Source organism: Haliotis rufescens, unplaced genomic scaffold (genome assembly GCF_023055435.1).
Source record: "Haliotis rufescens isolate VD_foot unplaced genomic scaffold, xgHalRufe1.0.p SCAF_4, whole genome shotgun sequence".
Classification (NCBI taxonomy): domain Eukaryota; kingdom Metazoa; phylum Mollusca; class Gastropoda; order Lepetellida; family Haliotidae; genus Haliotis; species Haliotis rufescens.
In genome coordinates, this window is record NW_025964112.1 from 36,432,192 (window position 1) to 36,452,062 (window position 19,871).

General features: G+C 37.2%; 1 protein-coding gene across 10 annotated transcripts in view; it reads left to right on the forward strand.

Moving 5' to 3' along the window:
- The window catches only part of LOC124134705 (titin homolog), a 171,274-nt gene that overhangs the window by 34,465 nt on the left and 116,938 nt on the right, over positions 1–19,871 (forward strand). For 8 of the 10 annotated variants that reach the window (XM_048381983.1, XM_048381987.1, XM_048381988.1 and 5 more), the window contains exons 2-3: positions 6,503–7,695; positions 19,479–19,700. In XM_048381983.1, coding sequence (XP_048237940.1) covers positions 7,586–7,695; positions 19,479–19,700 — 332 coding nt within the window. In that variant the 5' untranslated portion in view covers positions 6,503–7,585. Of the gene's footprint in view, positions 1–674; positions 740–6,502; positions 7,696–19,478; positions 19,701–19,871 lie in introns of those variants that run through there. The other 2 variants (XM_048381979.1, XM_048381980.1) reach the window with 2 other exon arrangements.

Consider the following 19,871-nt stretch of genomic DNA (forward strand, 5'->3'; position numbering starts at 1 on the left):
AAAACGCACAGATTCTTCTTTTGTATCATTTAAGGCTGTCAGCATAAACCACCAAATTTACAATCTTTCAACTCTGTTTTTTATCTCACCAAAATTATATTCTAATAAGAGCCCCCTATTTCTAATTTTGAGAGCGCCCTGGGCGCTTATTACTTCGAATACAGTATATATACTACGAAGAAGAAAAAGATGTTAACATGGTTAAGGACAGCTGATTTTTTCATATTACTTTTGACAGATTAACTATAGTAATATGAAAGAATTGGGTGGTCCTCTACTTTTTTTGAGCAGTATTTATGTACATTGGAAGCGAGGGATACAACTATATATTCTGCCACTGTTGGGATATCGTATCCTGCAAGTTATCAATCAAATTTTCTACATCATCACTTGAAACTTGAAAATTGAATGCAATACTAAAAATGCGATTATATTCTATTGTATAACGATACATATATCAGAGCTATTAACAACATAAGTATGAACACGACATAGCATGCCATTTCCGCCAAGCTGGGTCCCCACGCCAGTCACGTGTGACCATCTAAATAAAGTCAGTCGTCACACTGTCAATGGCTTTATGAAGGCGGCATGAGGTTATAACAATATAGTTCAGTTTATTACCTTATTTCATATTGATTATTGTGAACACTGGGCAAATTGATGCTGCATGCAGACATATTGAATGTCGGTGTCGCCATTTGAGTATATGATATGCATGCAGTTGACAGTTTGTTTGGTAAGTAATGAGTTTGTTAATAGTTTTACAATAATGGCGTAATTATTGAAGCTGTTTGTTAGTGGACCTGGATAATTTTGTTGATTAGATTTGATTAATTTGGTTTTGTTATCATTGTATATGGAGCACAGACTTGTTTGTTTGAGGATGAGAGCTGTTTCAATGGAATCTGTTTGGGTGGATAATTAGGACTGGTTTTTCTGTGTTGAAAGAGGACCATGTGTGCGAGATATTTGAATTGGGATCAGTTGAATGTGCAGATGGTTTCACTGACCCATGCTTATTGAACGTTTTTTTGACCTTGTGGAATTGATGAGTTTTATGGTAGGTTATAAAATGTCAGTATGTTTAATGTGTAAAATTGATGTGCATGTTTAATGCTAATGTGGATGTCACCAAATAATTTGTTTTTAATTGAATTGGAATTGGAAATGACAGTTGATTGTGGCCGTTTTATTTTGCTACGATTTCTTCAATGTCACCATAAAATAATCAGTAGGTTTCATGAAAATATTGAAATAATTGTTTGCTAGGGTCATTTATGTTTTTATTTTTTGTTGAAACAAACTATACTTTCTTTCAAATTATGTGATTCCCAAGAAGCATGTTTTAAATTGTGTTACATATTAAATTTTTATGTTACTTAATTTACATCTTCAGACATTAAGGGGCACCTCTGGCCCTTTTATCGAAGGCACCGCCAGGGAGTTGCGTCCCTTGGGTGCGCCAGAAACCTATGATCCTGGGTTTGAATCCTGGTTTGCCCTGATCATGTTTTAAGTTTGTCAACACCATACATGTGCTCGTGGGTTTCACCAAAGTAGTAAACATCTAAGACCTGCATCACTTCGGGCTTTCCTCCCACATGAAGCTGACACACTGTGATATAACTGGAATACTGTTAAAAGCAGCGTTATAAACCCAACTCACTCACTCACTCTTAAGACATTAAACATCAGCATTGAAAATGTTATTTTGTAGGGTATTATGCCCAAGAAATACGGTGACATGATTCATATTTAAAGATAATAACATTACATGTTGGTTGGTATGTATTGGGGTGAAATGATGGAGCAAGGTCACGATACGATATGCATCACGACACGATACCTAGCACGACACATTGGTTACGATATGATATGTATCGCGATACACATATTTATGTCAAATCGTGAAAACTTCTCGACTTTAAATATTTGAGAACAGGTTCAAAAGGAAAAGCTAGCTAAAGACACAGTGTTCGTAGCGGCTAATGTGAGGTGAGCTCATTACAACACTTTTTGCGATATTCGACCGACGAACAGATGGGGGGTAATTAAGTGAGTACAGTGAACTAGGGTTATAACGAACTCAAAGGGACCATTAATTTGAGTTCGTAATAACTGTAGTTCGTTAAATGCATATGTACAGCATATATACAACAAATGGCTAGGACTAAAATATAAGTTTGTTATATCGGTCAGTTTGTTATAAGTGTGTTCGTTATAAAGGTAGTTTACTGAAGTTATTTATTTTAGCAAGTGTACCATCTTAGTAGTGATACAGAAAAAAGTTTATCGTATCGTTGCATGGAAACTCACAATGCACCAGTGCACAGATGTATTGTTTCAACCCCAGTATATATATAATATACAGTTAGAGGATCTATTTTCTACTTCCCATGGTACTTTTTCGACATAATTATTGCCCTACCTATTGAACTCCTTGTATCACAGTTCTGAAGTATGAACAATCCCTACCCTAATACTCTTATTCTTTCTGTCTTGGCATGAAACCTTGAACAAAATTTGGGGCAATCGGGTAGCCTAGTGGTGAAAGCATTCGCTCGTCACGCTGAAGACCCGGGTTCGATTCCCGACGGGTACAATGTGTGAAGCCCATTTCTGGTGTCCTCCGCCAAGATATTGCTGGAATATTGCTAAAAGTGGTGTAAAACCAAACTCACTCACTCATTTAACAAAATTAATATATACAAAATATACTCATGGCAAAAAGTGAACACGTACCCGGTAATAATTTTGTAGAAGGAAGTTTACGCTTCAGGAAAGATGAATTCCTTGTTTTATAAAAAATAAGGGAGTGATTTGTCAGTTTCTTGATGGGATTAAATTGTCAAACATTCTCAGCGTATTTTCAAAGTACATCATTGATCTTAAACAAATTCTTCAATTTATATTTCCTTATTTACTACCATCAGTATAGCAGTTCTATGCAATATCGGAATTACTATAAATATCACTGATGTTTTAATGGTTGGTAAGTAGGAAGTAATCTTTATAAGAATTAGGTTAAATGCCCCGCTAATCTGGCATGACCGAAAGGTGTAACAAGAACTGTAAAGTGTATCCTCCTAGACTCTATCCTGTTAAGCATCACTTTGGTTCCTGTCTCTGGTAAATGCCCCAAGTGTAACTGTAATTACTGTTCTGTCACTTCCTTTGACCCATAATGAAAAAACTCAGAGATTTTACAAGTTTGTCAACATCAGCAAGGAAAGTCCTCTAAAAGCGTTTGATGGGAGGCAACTTTCGGCATGTAAATCATAGTTGGCAACACGCTGATGAAAAGCGAAGTGTTTTCTCCGGTTCTATCAGCATGAGAACCAGTTAACAGGAAAGGTTACTCTAACTGTATGCAAGTAATGAATGGTTTTTGATTACGGTGGAAGCAGTTATTGATGACCAACATCACACTAACATTTTGACTCTGTAATTATGTGACGCCAATGGGTTTTGCTCTGACAGCATGAAAATGTTGTTTTGTTATTATCATGATTTTCACAAGCAGTCTGTGGTTCACGCCGACACCTGCTGAGAAATTGTTCCTGATGGAAATTCACATGAGCTGTGTGTTGTCATCATTCATTTTAGAGTTTTACATTTTGACATGTATTTATTGCTTGGTCAAGAAAGTTGAGACATTGAATGGATGAAGCTGCAATGCATGGTGACATTAATAATGCTCATTGAATTTCATTTTCGGTTTGGATATGGTAGCCATGACACCTCCATTTCCCATGTTTTGAGCTTTCATTGTTCATTTGTCAGTCAGATCCGATTTTAAAACATGGCTGTCATGGCTGCCATATTGAAAATGTCAATTTACGACAGTGCCATTTCTATATTTGTAAATATGAAATATTAATGCTATTTTGTTGTATTAAAACTTATAAAATGACAATTCACAAAAGCGTTGGTGTTCCCATCCCATTCTGAGCCATAACTTGAAAACTGTTCAGTGTTTTTCAAGGACACTTGGCGTATGCCTTGCTCATCAGGTTAACTGGTGCCTTTTGATATTTGGAAATATTTCTAAATTATATTTTGTTTCGTGGGAACAGATTGGACTTGTCATCTCGAAAATTCATCTCTGCACCATAACTCTCAACTTGTGAATATTTTTGCATGAAACTCAAATTTTTCAATTATTTTTTTTAATTTCTGTTTTTTCCAAGGAATGAATTTGGAAATTTGGAAGTCTTTCAACTTAGCATAACACTAGTTCTTGTTCATTATGGGTAGATCTACTAGCACAATACACATCCAAACTGCTGGTACAGTTCAATAGTCTTCTCTGCCATTAAAGTCAAAATGGCATCAACTGTAATGCTGCTTCATTGAATTAATGAGCATCTGTACTTGTATTTTTTTGCTTTTATTGTTTTTTGGATTTGCAAACAAGTTTGTAGTAACAGCTTGAACTAATGTATCAAAAGATGTGGGGAGGCTTGTTTTTATGAATAAAAAACACATTCTAGTATGTACTATGAAATAACCTTCATGATTGGATGCAAATATTCCAGAATAATTCAGGGGAGCTACAGGCTTGGGTTGTCAGGCTCTCTGACTTGGTTGATGCATGTCATCGTATCCCAATTGTGTGGATTGATGCTCATTATGTCAATCACTGGATTGTCTGGTCCAGACTCGATCATTTACATACCACCGTCATATAGCTGGAATATTGCTGAGTGCGGCGTTAAACAACAAACAAACTATTTGTAACCAGTACTATGATATTTGTTTTTGACTTGCTTTTGCTGAAACAGACGAAGGTCTTGTTAAAATGTTTCATCCAGCATGAAGGACCACAGACACCTACACCCATACATGGGACAATTCAATTATCAGCAAATAAGAGTTCTTATAGCAATTTAAAAAGATGCTATTCTGTTTTTGTAAGGTGTTCAGTTAAAGGAATTGGCAAGGCAATTATTCCACAAGACCTGTGTTGCAATTACATTGTTGCAGCATGCCTGGATGGAATCCAGTGATATCTGGCATCAGGGTTGTCCATGGAGATGTAATATGTTGGAAGGTGTCTGGCGCCAACAATGTTTGGCAGAGAAGTTAATGCATGAGGGGGCAGACTGATTGCTGAAATGAGAACATATTGCTTTCTTCAGGAAGCAAGTCTATGGAGCTGTTACTATTTCATTATGATACTCTGGCAATTGGTACATGGAAGGATGATTCAGATATTATAGTTGGTTGGTTGGTTTGTTGTGTAACGCCGCACTCAGCAATACTCCAGCTATATGAAGGCGGTCTGTAAATAATCGAGTCTGGACCAGACAATTCAGTGATTAATATCATGAGCATCGATCCATGCAATGCACCCGATGCTGTAAGTTGCCTCTTACAGCAAGCATGGGTTGCTGAAGACCTATTTCAACCTGGATCTTCACGAGTCCACTTTGTTGTGCAGAGGTAGTGGTTTTGAATCCTAGATTTGCCCTGATTATGATCGCTGCTTTATCAGCACCATATTGGTGTTTGTCCTGGGCCTTCACCATAATAGTTACCATCACTGTGGGTTTTCCCACCACATCAAGATGACTTGCAGTGACAACTGAAATACTGTTCCAGTGGACGTTCAACTAAATTCACTCACTCACTCATGATAAAGTTGTCATCCATGTACAAACACTGTGATAAGATTCTGGGTTGGAATTCACAGCAACCTCTGTTTGTTGGGCGAGGTTACTTCATGAATTGGGTGGTCTGTTTCAGTGACATGGTTGATGGCATTTCATCGTACACTGGTGTGATGTTGTTCAAATTAGCAATCACTGGTTTATCTTGCCTTGTCTTCAATGTTTAAAGGTTGCTGTCATATAGTTAAATATTGCAGGCTTCAACAAACAAACAAACAAACAAACAGACAGACTGTTTGGACAAATAAATGGTGATATACTTTGTCTTCTTTTAGAAACATAATAACTGGAGGCATTGCAACCGGCTCCCATAACCAACCAGAAATCCCTAATTAGTGCTTGATCTGATAATGGACTCTGGTTTGTCAACATCATGCCCCTGGGTTTTACCAAAGTAGTTAAATGCCTACAAACTACAACACTCAGTGCTTCCTCCCGACACCATGATATGACCGAATACTGTTCGAAACAGGCGTTGATCCCAACTCATTCGTACACTCATGGAAGTGCTGATTTCAACACGTGTTAACTTGAGTCAGTCACGACATAATGTGTTCACATGGTATTATATGAGACTAGGCACCATGTTACATGAACTTGCAAAAGCTCAAAGAAGTTGTAACGACACCATGAAGCCTCCAGCCATTCTTGTAGACATGTACATTACAGAAGTTAGGGGAGTTAGATACAAGCCGTGGGACTGAAGGAGCGATTTCCTTCAGAGAATGCATTATGTAAGAGATGCAAGAGGCCCATACCCATTTCACTGTATGTATTCAGTCACTGACCATAATTGCTCACTAATCCCTTTTTGTTTTTGTCTTCAGGGCTCGTTCATTGCACAGTGTCTTCAGGCAATTGACACCAGCTGACTTGCTGAGCGAGTGAAACATACAAGCTTCACATACAGCTGAGAGAGTGGCAATCTTGCTATTGTGTTGGACAACGATTATTGTAACCACAGCGTTCAGCTTGAGAGCAGAGCTAGACCGTGTCCATCCTCTCGTGAGCCAAATGTATATGATGTGTGGGAGAGGAGATAACATTTACCCTCGTCGATTTCATGTGTGGAGTCCTTGGGGACTATCACCCCTCTAGGAGCGTCGATTTCGGTGGAATTTTAATGGAGGAGTGAGATGTGGAGTATCTTATTCGAATATTTACTCATCTCATCCATGATCTGTTGAATATGTGTCAATTTCGACTTTCGATTGAAATGTACGTAAATGGATTGCACTTCTCTATTTACACGGCATGAGGAGATATTGATGTCCGTTGCAAGTGTATGGAATACTGGTCTTTTTATTGATGGTTTTCATTTTGAGTCTGCTGAAGTAAAAGAAGAAGCGTGTATTGAAGTAAACACAGATAGCCAGTGACAGTTGGAGTGGCATGTCTTGACAGCAGTGAAATTGACAAGCTGTGACGTCGTGACTTGTTAGATCATAGTATTTACAAGGCCTGTGTCAGACACTTGACGTCTACAAAATGTACGTTGAATTAACTATTTCTCCATACTCGCTTATTGGAGCATATTTCAACAGTGTTTCTACTGGAGCATAACTTTAACAGTGTTTCCACAGAACATATTTCAACTTTGTTTCCACAGAACATATTTCAATAGTGTTTTTGCCAGAACATATTTCAACAGCATTCAGACTGTTGTTTTGTTTCATTGATGTTAGAAAAAAAATTAACTGGATAAACATTTTTTATTTGGATAAATTCAGCGGGCTGAAATCCATGACCTGATGTCAGTATTGCATTTCACTGTGGATGAAATATAAGTCGTCAATCACATCATCCAGTCTCAAGGACCACCCCACAAATTGAATTTACAGTCTTAAGATCTGAGGATCTAAAGAATAATTGCTTCTTTCGTTTGTGTCATTGCAGTGTAGCAACACACAATGGGACGGAAAGTGAATTTAACACATCTTTCCCAGGAAGAATGTGAACAAGTGTTGCAAGTGATCCAGAAGGATTTTGAATTACGACAAAAGGAGAAGGAAAGATTAAGGTAAGGGGCCGTATTGTCAGGGGTGTAATCAACAGTTGGGGGAAACATTTAATGTTTAACTTACAAGGAACATTGTTTCACTTGATAATGACAGGATTCTATGTGGTTGTACGTGGTTGTAACATGTATGTGGGTGTATGTGGTTGAATGTGGTTGCACATGGATGTATGTGGGTGTACATTGATGTATGTGGGTGTATGTGGTTGAATGTGATTGTACATGGTTGAATGTGGTTGTACATTGATGTATGTGGGTGTATGTGTTGAATGTGATTGTATGTGGGTGTATGGGGTTGAATATGATTGTACATGGTTGAATGTGGTTGTACATGGATGTATGTGGGTGTATGTGTTGAATGTGATTGTATGTGGGTGTATGTGGTTGAATGTGGTTGCACATTGATGTATGTGGGTGTATGTGTTGAATGTGATTGTATGTGGGTATATGTGGTTGAATGTGGTTGTACATGGATGTATGTGGTTGTATGTGATCGATTGTAGTTGTACGAGGATTTATATATTGTTGTACCTTGGAGATACAACTCTCTGATGGGCGTCTTTGAGACATTTTCCTTGTCTTGAGGGCAGTGTTGTCAGCAGATGCAAGATGCTTTTGTCAGGGTCATTAAAAGCAAAATGATTACAGTATCCAGCCAGGCGTCACCGTATACAGTCTGTAGAGCGTGATCTGTATACAATCTCAGAGCATATCTACAAAAGATCTGTTGATGGCCTGTCACCTGTCTCAAAGTACATGTATGTTATATCTTTGGCCATCAACTCTTTATACAATCTTCAGTGTCTGTTTCCTGTCTTGTGTTTGGTCCCTAGATTGCATAAATTCTATCAGGCTTCCTTCCACCTCACCATGACCGAATGACCAGGTGAGGTTATCACGTGGTGCTTTGCCCATTGTGTTCATCATCTGACTATGAACAGACCACTTCCGTGGTCTAATGGTAGAACATCCTCCTGGAGAGCAGGAAGTCCGGGGTTCGATCCCCGACCATGTCATACCAAAAGACGTTAAAAGATGGCATTTGTTGTTACCCTGTCTGGTGCTATTTGTTGTTACCCTGTCTGGTGCTTTGGCATAAAGGGGCTAAAACAAGGACTGGTAGGCTTGTGGTCAGTACAATGTGTCTGAGTGGGGTATCCATGTTAAACTGTGGCATGGTACCTCAGGGGGCTAGCACAGTAAAATCGGCATTAGTTCTCGACCCCTGACTGATTACATTTAACGTCTTCTCTGAATTGACTAAAGGGATGAACCTGATATCTTGTCTAGAGCATGACAGGACTGATTTATTCTTACTATCAAAAAAAGAATGAGTGAGTGGATGAGTTTAGGTTAACACCGCTTTGTGGAGTATTTCATTTCAACACTGTATGTCAACCTGAAGTGATTGCAGTCTTAGATATTTACCATTAGCATGAAAAAAGTAATTCAGATTGTGGAAAATCGTTAAGAATCTTCTTGGAAACCTTCAGGAAACCCTGCTTGGTGTGATGCGAAGCAACACATTCGGACTGAGACTGGTTGATGTCAGTAATAGTCTTTTTCTTTCTGTAAATAGGTAAAATATAAATTACTTAAAGAAACGAAAATGTTTGGTTTATGTTTGGTAGTATATTTATAGCACAGAAATGGAATAAAGACTTGATCATGTCATTAAGATAAGAATTTGACAGTTTTTTTTAAGACCCCAAAATGACAAAATATGGTCACGATATTGCACTTATTGAGTTGAAACTTGGTTTCATTGATAATGATTAAAAGATCACATGATGAGAGTATCCTGGTGCATCATAATATGCCTTCAACTTTAATCATTGCTGATCATGTGAAGATAAGGTATGTTACAATACAATGTTATGAAACCAATGTGTTAAAACATTAACTGATGTTTGTTAACAAAACAGTTTTCTTAAAAGTTTGGAGAACATTAAATTGATGTCTCACACAGAGCTCCAGATAAGCTGCGTATCTGCGTAAAATATACATCAGAAATGCAGAAATTAGTGACGCAGTAAAATAAAATCCAAGTGTATCAAATACGCAACAAACATTACAGATACGCTACAAAAATATAACTTGTGCGTATGATCAAAATATTGTGAAGTCACCCTGCGTATTCGATTAGCAAATCAGCAACTTATTTTGAAATTATAAACGGGCATTCCGTCAACCTTGCCAAACTCCACGATGACAGTTACATCATGATCATTTGCCATCACACTTTCTTGTGGAAGTATCGTGATATTTTTTAGTCCTATAAAACTCTCGAACCCACACGACACCAGTTTGAAGGGACTAAATGAATAGTGTTTTTAAATATTTAACTTAAAGACCCACATGTGTAAAAACTAGTGGGTAACAGAAATTTGAATACCCAGATAGAATTACTGATACCCAATGATTTTAAAATGCATGGGTAAAATACCCACAACACCAAAAGCTTATCTGGAGCTCTGCTCACATCAACCAGACCACATTACAACATGATACATTTAAAACCCTGATAACTGCCAACCTTTTACTACTTCAAAAAATAGATACATTGATAAGCAGTACAAACTATGATACACTGCAGAATATGCTCATCCCTATTTATTATGCAATGTTACATTGAAACATATTACACTTCAATAAATGTATAACTTTTATTATTATATTTGTAATCTACTATCGGCCTGTAGCCTCTTGAGTACTGAAATAAAAGAATGCATAAAAAACATGCCTCACTTACTGTAATATGCCTGGGCTCTGTTTTACAAAGCGATAGTAGCACTACGGCTGTCGTAAGTCTGCGTTAAACTGTGGGAGTTACGATCACTTTAGCGCAACAATCGCTTTGCGGAACGGGGCCATGTTGAGCTACAGTACCAGGTCATTAGATTAGAGTAACTTCCCTTGTTTTACATTCGTAAGACAGTAAAGTATGTACAGTAAAGTTGTGTTAATCCAACACAGTTGGTTGCATATGATTATGTCAGATTATTGAGTATGATAAATGAAATCATATGTATGAACGTTCATGGACGAAAATCGGAAACTACATGAAAATATAAAGAAAAATTAAATATTTATATTGTTATGTTATATTGTTAATGGAATATGTTTTCTAATCATGCAACCTCTAAAGCTTAACACAGGGCATTCCGAACTACTGTTACGTGCTGTATGACTGATTCAGCTTTTAAAAGCGTTGTCTGGAATGAAAGTTGCAAGTTTGAAACTTGTGCCGCACAGCTCAAGAAACCTGCTTTCTGAATATCAGGATTTTTCACAAATATAGTATGTAAACACCAAGAAATGACATCTGGTCCAAGTTGATATTTTAAGTTTGATCTTTGGTCAACATGAATCGAGACGAAAGTGTTGTCCCAACAAGGTCTGTCTCCTGAACTTCCACTAAACATTCAATCCAGTTCATGCTGAACTTACCATTCAGCTTATCCTTCAAAGCCCCGAAGACATAAACTAAATGTTAGCGTAATATCTTGTATCCAACTGGGAACAATAAATTAAGGATTGTATGCGCTGATGTGGAACAGCTATTGGTGTTAAGCAGGTATTGTGGTCAGGAGAGGTGTCGCATGATGGCTTGTCCATTGAATCGTCACTGGTTTCCACAGATTTGGGGACTTCTTTGTGTGGTCAGTGGTCAGCCTCTGTCATGGTCATAGAGACACTGGATGCTTGAGGCTTTGGTGACAGCCACAGTAAGGGAACTACTTAATGTTCAAATCTTTTGATCTGTTTTCTTTTGTCTTCAAAGGAAGTGGTTACATCAATTTTGAATTTGAAGAAATTGTTTTTGACAATATAGATCAGCTGTTAATTCTTGCATTGTATTTTGTTTGAATGACACTATTGGTGTATGATGGATAGGATATGAAATAAAACATGAAGATTTATTTTTTTGGCAGCTTGTATTGTAATACATTGTTTCCTTTACATTAACCTTCAGGCCAGATGAAATGTTTTCTTGTTTTACACATGTTTCTGATATAAATATTGTAGAAGTGAAACAAATTATTATTCATTGCTATGTTTGATTGAAAGCATGCCTTTTTTAGATATCCTCTTTGCTTGAATTCATTGTAGTGTTGTTTTTTCCCAAAATATTATTGGCACCCTGATCAACCCTGACGGTTAGATTGCCTTATAAAATGTAACGTAATCATGATGTTAGCTGTTATAAGTTAACTGATGTCTGTTGATAACATTAAGAATATACAGGCTGGAAAATATGTGTGTAACGATATTTTGAACTATTGTTATTTCAATTATTTGCCCTACAATAGAATATCAATTGGAATATAACAATGCCAATAGTTTTGTCGATGGTATGCCTTACAGTTATTAGTTTCAGTAGTTGCAATTAGTTATAAAATAATAAAACATCAATTATATGTATTTCAAACCTGCCTGTGTTGGGATTTCGATAATTTCAGATTAAGTCCTTATCCTTACTTAGTACTCCAACTCCAATAAACACCTCTTCCAAACAATGTCATGGTCACATTCATTATGTAGCCATAACAACATTGCATATCTAAAAATATATAACAACTACTATTGAAACTAAATTGCTTTAATTTAAAAACTCATTTTATGTGTTCTCTACAAAGCAGGTATTATTATTTTTTTCTTCTCTGCATCTGTGTCCTGGGAAAATAGGTGAGCATCATTGTCAGGAGTTGGCACAGATAGTACATAGCGTGTTAATGTCACATTGCATTGTACAGTAGTGTCCTCGCTTGACAAACAGATTGGTGTCATTATCATGTATATGTCATGAGTAATAGGTGCTCAATGATAAACGTGTGCTCTTTCTATTTTATGTTTGAAGTTCGTTGATCTTTAATCCTTACAATTGCTTGACACCCAATCTTAGAAAGCAAAGGAAAGGAGACTGATGATGTGATGAGGTTAAGAAAGAGGAGGGTGATGTTGTTGATGATGATCATCATCATGAGGATCACAGGTGCTGCTGCTGATGATGATGATGAGGAGGAGGGTGGTGATGATGATGGCAAGGATGATGATGTTATGATGATGGGGATAATGACTATGTTGGAGATAATGATGTGATGATGGTGAAGTGGTGATGATGATGAAGACGAAGGTGGTGATAATGGTGATGATGATGATGATGTCAATGATGATGATGATGTAGGTGGTGATGATGATGGCAATGATGATGTTATGATGATGGGGATAATGACTATGATGGAGATGATGATGGTGAAGTGATGATGATGATGATGAAGGTGGTGATAATGGTGATGATGATGATGATGTAGGTGGTGATAATGGTGATGATGTAGGTGGTGATGTAGGTGGTGATTGGTGATGATGATGATGATGATGATGATGATGAAGGTGGTGATAATGGTGGTGATGTAGGTGGTGATGTAGGTAGTGATGTAGGTGGTGATTGGTGATAATGGGTGATGATGGTGATGGTGTCGATGATGATGATGATGATTATGATGATGACGGTGGTGATAATGGTGATGATGTAGGTAGTGATGTAGGTGGTGATTGGTGATGATGATGGTGATGATGTAGATGATGATGTCGATGATGATGATGATTATGATTATGATGAAGGTGGTGATAATGGTGATGATGTAGATGGTGATTGGTGATGATGTAGGTGGTGATTGGTGATGATTGGTGATGATGATGATGATGATGATGATGATTATGATGTAGGTGGTGATTGGTGATGATGTAGGTGGTGATTGGTGATGATGATGATGATGATGATGATGATTATGATGTAGGTGGTGATTGGTGATGATGTAGGTGGTGATTGGTGATGATGTAGGTGGTGATGATAGAACTATTAGATAAATAAATGTTAACAAATATTCCACATCCTTCAATATTCTACTCAATTAATATTAAATACACATTCTTGTCAATGGATATCACAAAACATATGTCATCTAGCAAAAGGTAAAATAGTACTAATATATTGCCTGACCTACATGACCTTCAGCCAGGAAGTTAAAATGAATGTGAGTCAACCATATGTTGGTTCAAACTATCACAATATTATGCATGAATACTGTTCACTGAGGTGTGAAATTCCAAAGTGATGAGCTGCAAGTCAATACAATATACATGATATATAGACCTTTCTGCGGGACATGACTATATAATCAAATAACAGGTGTTGGGATTTACATTGTTACCCAATTGGATATTGTCCATGGTTTGGGATGAAACATATATTCCACAAGCCCTTATGTAGGATATTTACATGGATATGCATGTGTCCTTTATACACGCTGTATGGACTTAATGTCATGATATGAAAGTCACTTTTGTACATGTTCGGGGCCTCCCCTGATAATATGCATGCCCTAAATAAGGCATATAAAGAAGCTGATATGGAACAATTGAAATGAAAATATATTGACAAAACTTGTATCCCAGTAACTGGAATTCTGTGAATAAATAAAAAGAAAAAAACATTAAAACTTTGAAACTGTAACTACTTGTACAATTTTAAAAACATGACAGAATCCTTATTGGCCCTCTGGTCTACTATTGGCAGATCTCATATTGGCACCAAGGTCTAATATTGGCAGATCTCATACTTGCACCAAGGTCTAATATTGGCACTGTGATCTCATATTGGCACAATGGCCTGCTATTGGCACTATAATCCCATACTGGCACCAAGGTCTAATATTGGCACTATGATCTCATACTGGCACCAAGGTCTAATATTGGCACTATGATCTCATACTGGCACCAAGGTCTAATATTGGCACTATGATCTAATACTGGCACCAAGGTCTAATATTGGCACTATGATCTCATATTGGCACCATGGCCTGCTACTGGCACTATGATCTCATACTGGCCCAAAGGTCTAATATTGGCACTTTGATCTCATACTGGCACTATGATATCATATTGGCACCATGGCCTGCTATTGGCACTATGATCTCATACTGGCACCATGGCCTACTATTGGCACTATGATCTCATTCTGTGATCTAATATTCAGGTGCCATGGTCTAACATTGGCACCATTATCTATTATTGGTCTAATATTAGCACTAAATAATGGTCTAATATTGGCACTATGTTTTTTGTCAATTTGTTTTTGCCTCCAATAAATGAAACAGGATATGTATGTTTTCGAGAATAATCACTGCCAATCATTCCACTGGCAATGTTACACAACTTTTCCTTATCAGACCTGTGAGATGTTAATAAATGATGTCTGTCATTCCTGAGTGTAAATCATGGGTTAATGGCATGTTCGTGCAGGGCCTGAGAGACAAGGATGCAGTTGTATTGATATTGGTTGAGGTATGACCATCAATAAAGGAATGTTTGTGGAAGATAACATTGTTATTTGTTTCCATGGTGATCACATTGGCAAACTCGCAGAATAAACAAACAAAAGCATGCAGTATGGCATTGTTTGGAAAGAAATTTTTGGAAAGTTTATGCCTTATTGAATAACTTTTATATGACACAGCTTCTGATTGATTTCTGCTTGATGTTTAAAGATTTTTGGTAAAAAGTTTCTTGTGTCTTCCCTGGCTCAATAATAAAATGCTTTTTGTGAGTTTTGGATGGATGCCTGTATTTTCAGACTATTATGATGTTGAGTTTCTCTTAATTGGTGACATTCCACAAAGGTGTTAAACATTTCTGAGATTGATGCTGTAAAATCAGTGAATCAGTGATGTAAACATAAAAAAACATAACAGCAATCCCTTTCTAGATAACCAGTGCGTGATGTATAGATGGGTATTGATGGTTAAATCAATTTCATGTAGCGTAACCACCAAGGCTAGCTTTACATTTTACTCAAAACAGATGGATATGCTCAAACCAGTGGTATGACTCCTCCATACATTGATATATGCACGAGCAGGCAGTGGGGTGGCCTTGTGGTTAAAGTGTTCGCTTGTTACACCGAAAGCCTCAGGTTTGATTCCCCACATGTGTACATTGTATAAGCTGATTTCTGGTGTCTCCGTGTTATTGCTGGAATATTGCTAAAAGTCATCTTCCTGAGGCAAGGGAGTAAACTGACTATTAAAGTCCAGTTTCAACCCTTGCTGAACTAGGAAGGAATTTCCAGGCTCGACCGTAGCACCACCAGTGGCTGTTACGAGTTATGTCCCTTCTATATCGCTCCAGGTTGACCTTTCATATATATCACTTGCAGTGGCTTCAAACAAAATGGTGATGCCCAGTCAAGATGTCGTAATTGATATTCAAGATCTATGTTGTAATACAACAGGTCTTACCCCCACAAAGTGCATCAAATCACTTAAACAACTTGATTACAAACATTAAAAAATTTGCAAGGTATATGTTGATGCCCAGTTGATGGTGCACATGCGTTCCAAAGCTCCAGTCGACCGAAATCTGCACGTTGAAATCCAAGTAGTGATCCATGTTTGTGTCTTTCACCGAGGTGGTCAATGATGTCCATCACCTTGGCCTTTTTCCAATGGAACGGTACAAATGTGGATCCAATGGCCATAATATCTGAAACGTTTGATGAACCGTACTTGTTAGGGCTGCAACGATACAGGAAGGTCACGATATGATACGTATCTCGATATTCTGGTCACGATACGATACGTATCGCTATACGCAATGATAAAAAAACAACAAGACTTTAAGCATGTCAAGATTGATTTCATGATTTTGGAACAGTCAAAATTATTTTATAATAACAAGACTACTGATGTTGTTCAGCTTCAAAGTGGAACTTTCTCTAACTTTTCTTCAAAACAATTCAAAGTTCAAACACCAGAAAATAATTAATGTACTCCAACAGTGATACAACTTCAAAGAATTTTGATGCAATGGCTGAAGAAATTGTATCTTAAATAATTGTTTTATCAGGAATAATATATTCCAATATCGTGTTACCTTAATTGCAGCTTTTACTATATATATATTTCAAATTATAAGAACCACAAGTGTAGCATTTTGGTACTGGTGATTGCTGTTGCAGGATATTTTTACGTATGGAACAATTTGACCAACTTTCTGCTGTCACCTGGCTGATTCTGCTTCCTCATTTTTTGACCGTTTGAATGTTACTGACCACAACTGTCCATTTGTTGGTCTGGTGCAGGGCCTGTTCTTGCCGGCCATTGTTGCACCAAGCCTGTGCAATTGTTTCAATTACAATAAAAACAAAATAGTTAGATATACTTAAAACTGAATCATGGATCGAGATGACATAAATTGAAAAAACAACAACAACATATTAGATTGTTAATTTACCTGGGAATCTGGTTTCAGGATCTCTATCATATTTGTTACCAAAATAGTTAAATATATTAAAACACTGTATCATTACCAGATGATTGTAATAACAAAAGATACTACCGGTATATAATTTACTATTTTATCCAGGAATCTGGTTTACGGATCTTGATCATATGTTGTGATCAAAATAGTCCAATAGACATAAAACTGGATCGTTTGTTGATGCCAGCGCACAATGATCTGCTGGCATGAATGAAATTTGAAGACCCAAGATTATTACCCTGATTGCTTTCATTCCAATATATTTTTACGTTAAAGTAATCACGTTGAATGTCAGTCTCATATGAGATATTGTGTTTTCTTAATAAATATGCTGAAACAACCAATGAATCACCAATTGTGTACAATACATGGAAACAGTGTCCCTTGTTTTTGTACACGTGAGATGAATCTAGTCCGATTCAGACTTCCGGAGACCCGTCCGTGAAGATTCCGGGGTAGAATAGGTCTTCAGCAACCCATGCTTGCCGTAAAAGGTGACTATGCTTGTCGCAAAAGGCGATTAACGGGCTCTGGTTGTCAGATTGCATGGATCGATGCTCATGATATTGATCACTGGTTGTCTGGTCCAGACTCGATTATTTACAGACCGCCGTCATATAGCTGCAATATTGCTGAGTGCGGTGGTAAACAACAAACCAACCAACCAAAAGACTTCTGGATGTTCAGTTTTTTTAATAATTGAGGTGTGTAGGAAAGTGATGTTCCACCATGCTTCATAGTGTAGTTCAAGAAGTATGTTAATAACATGTTTAATATGGAAAGAATAAAAGCTTTGACATTCAACACATTAGAAACTAAACACTTTTCAACAATAATGGTTATGCAGATATGTTGTACATTGTAGAAGGTTAAAAGAAATGTCATATGTCTTAATTTCTATTCTTCTCCAATGGCCAGAAGCATAATAATTCCCCCCCTCCTCCCGAATATTTGTTTAGAATGGTTAGTTACAAAATCTTAGGAAAATAATTTTTGTATGTCTATGGCTATGAACATGAACATGAACACTTGTGGAGGACCCCCTTATTATGAAGGACCACTCCCCACACAAGAATTCTGTAGCATGACCCCATTTGAGAGAAGGGGCTGAAAGACCCTTTGATTTCTGGACCTTCTTGCTACCTGCCTTTTTCATGACAATGGTGATTTCCACAAATGGGTACAATGAATCTGCTAAACTATCACAAATAAGATAAATCTTCCAATAAACCAGAGGCCATATGCCGACACGGTCTCTGAATACCAAGCGAAATTAAACATTTACAAATAGACACTAATCAACCAAGACCTTTTGAGCTCCCTGACCTCTTCAGTTCAGATGGTCAAGTCTGAAAACTTCACACCTGACTGTTTCAAAAGCACAGGTATTCAGACATTAACCATAACAGTTCCTCGATAAACTGGTTCTACCAGCTTTCCATAGCTGTGAGGCCAAGAACCTTCTTGAAAGTTAATCCTAGCCATTCACCTGTGAATCCCACTCAGGGCACACAAATCTCTTCTCAATGAGTTTTCAATAACCTAGATTACTCAATACCTGTTGACGACAATTACTCGTCAGGGTACTCGTGCCACAGTTCACTGACCACAACTGTGCATTAGCCGTGGTACAAGGCTTGATGTAAATAGCATGCCAGTTACACAATGCTTAAGTCAATCTTTGTTAAAACCTGTTGTGTGACAGGGTGCAGTTTTGGGTCTATTACATTTGGCAAGGCTATGTCCATGTGTGGTTATCTGCAAGACTCAGTTACATATACTTCTGAGAATGTTTATTATGCCCCACCCAAAATTTATATTTTGGGAGCAATGGTAAGATATAGAAATAATAATGGGATAAGTTGTAAAAATATTACTAATCTGACAAAGTTATCATTTTAGAAATGAAAAGTTATGAGATGAATTTTTCTATCAGAGGACTGTGTCTTTTTCAAGGAATTGATTTGTGCTTAGTGCATTAACTTCTATCAAAAGCCCTTGACAAAACTTGACTTTTTTTTATGTTGCAAAGGTTGATAATGTATTTTATATTTGTATGTGTTTTAAGACCATTTATTCTGTTGAAACCTTTCTTGTTAAGGATAATTTCTTTGTTTGCAGTTTCTAGGCTCAGTTGGTGCCCTCAGTTTTAACACTTTATTCAAAAGTCACAAATTTAACTTAGATATGTAAAAATGATCAGTGCCATTGATAGATATTAGTACATCTTTCCTGAAGTTTGCAAAATTCAGTCCTGACTTAAAATCAATACCAGTGATATTTCACTCATTAGATGTATAGATCACCTAGCATTAAATACATTGTTTCTTTCATGTCCATTTGAAGTAAATTAAACTTATGTTCTATTGGCCTCAATGTGTGCTGAGTTATAAATGTGGTATTCCTCTAGGCTTTACATGAGAGAAGTGTTGTATTAACTCAGAACAAATATATCTTTTTTTCAGCAAAATCGAAGAAGTTGTTCGTAAGGAGGAAGACAAGACATCCATTCTCACTCAGCAAGATGAATTCAACAAAAACTGCTGCATTCGCTGTTGTCGTACTTTCGGATACATCTTCAACCGAAAACAGGAGTGCAAAATGTGCGGGTATTTCGTGTGCAAGTCCTGCAGCCTGTATGAGGACAAGCTTAAAGGATACTCATGTGAACAGTGCATCAAGGAGAGGTCTGTGGAGTTATCTCTCTTTGGTCATATTCAATTAGAGTAGTGTCCCTTGTGGAAATTAGTTGGGTAACATTTTTGCAAAGGATTTTTGAAGATACCCCTAAGTGAGGTAGGGATGCTTGTATACCTCCTTATAGAACTCAGACAAGGATGTTGGAGTCTTGAGTTTGT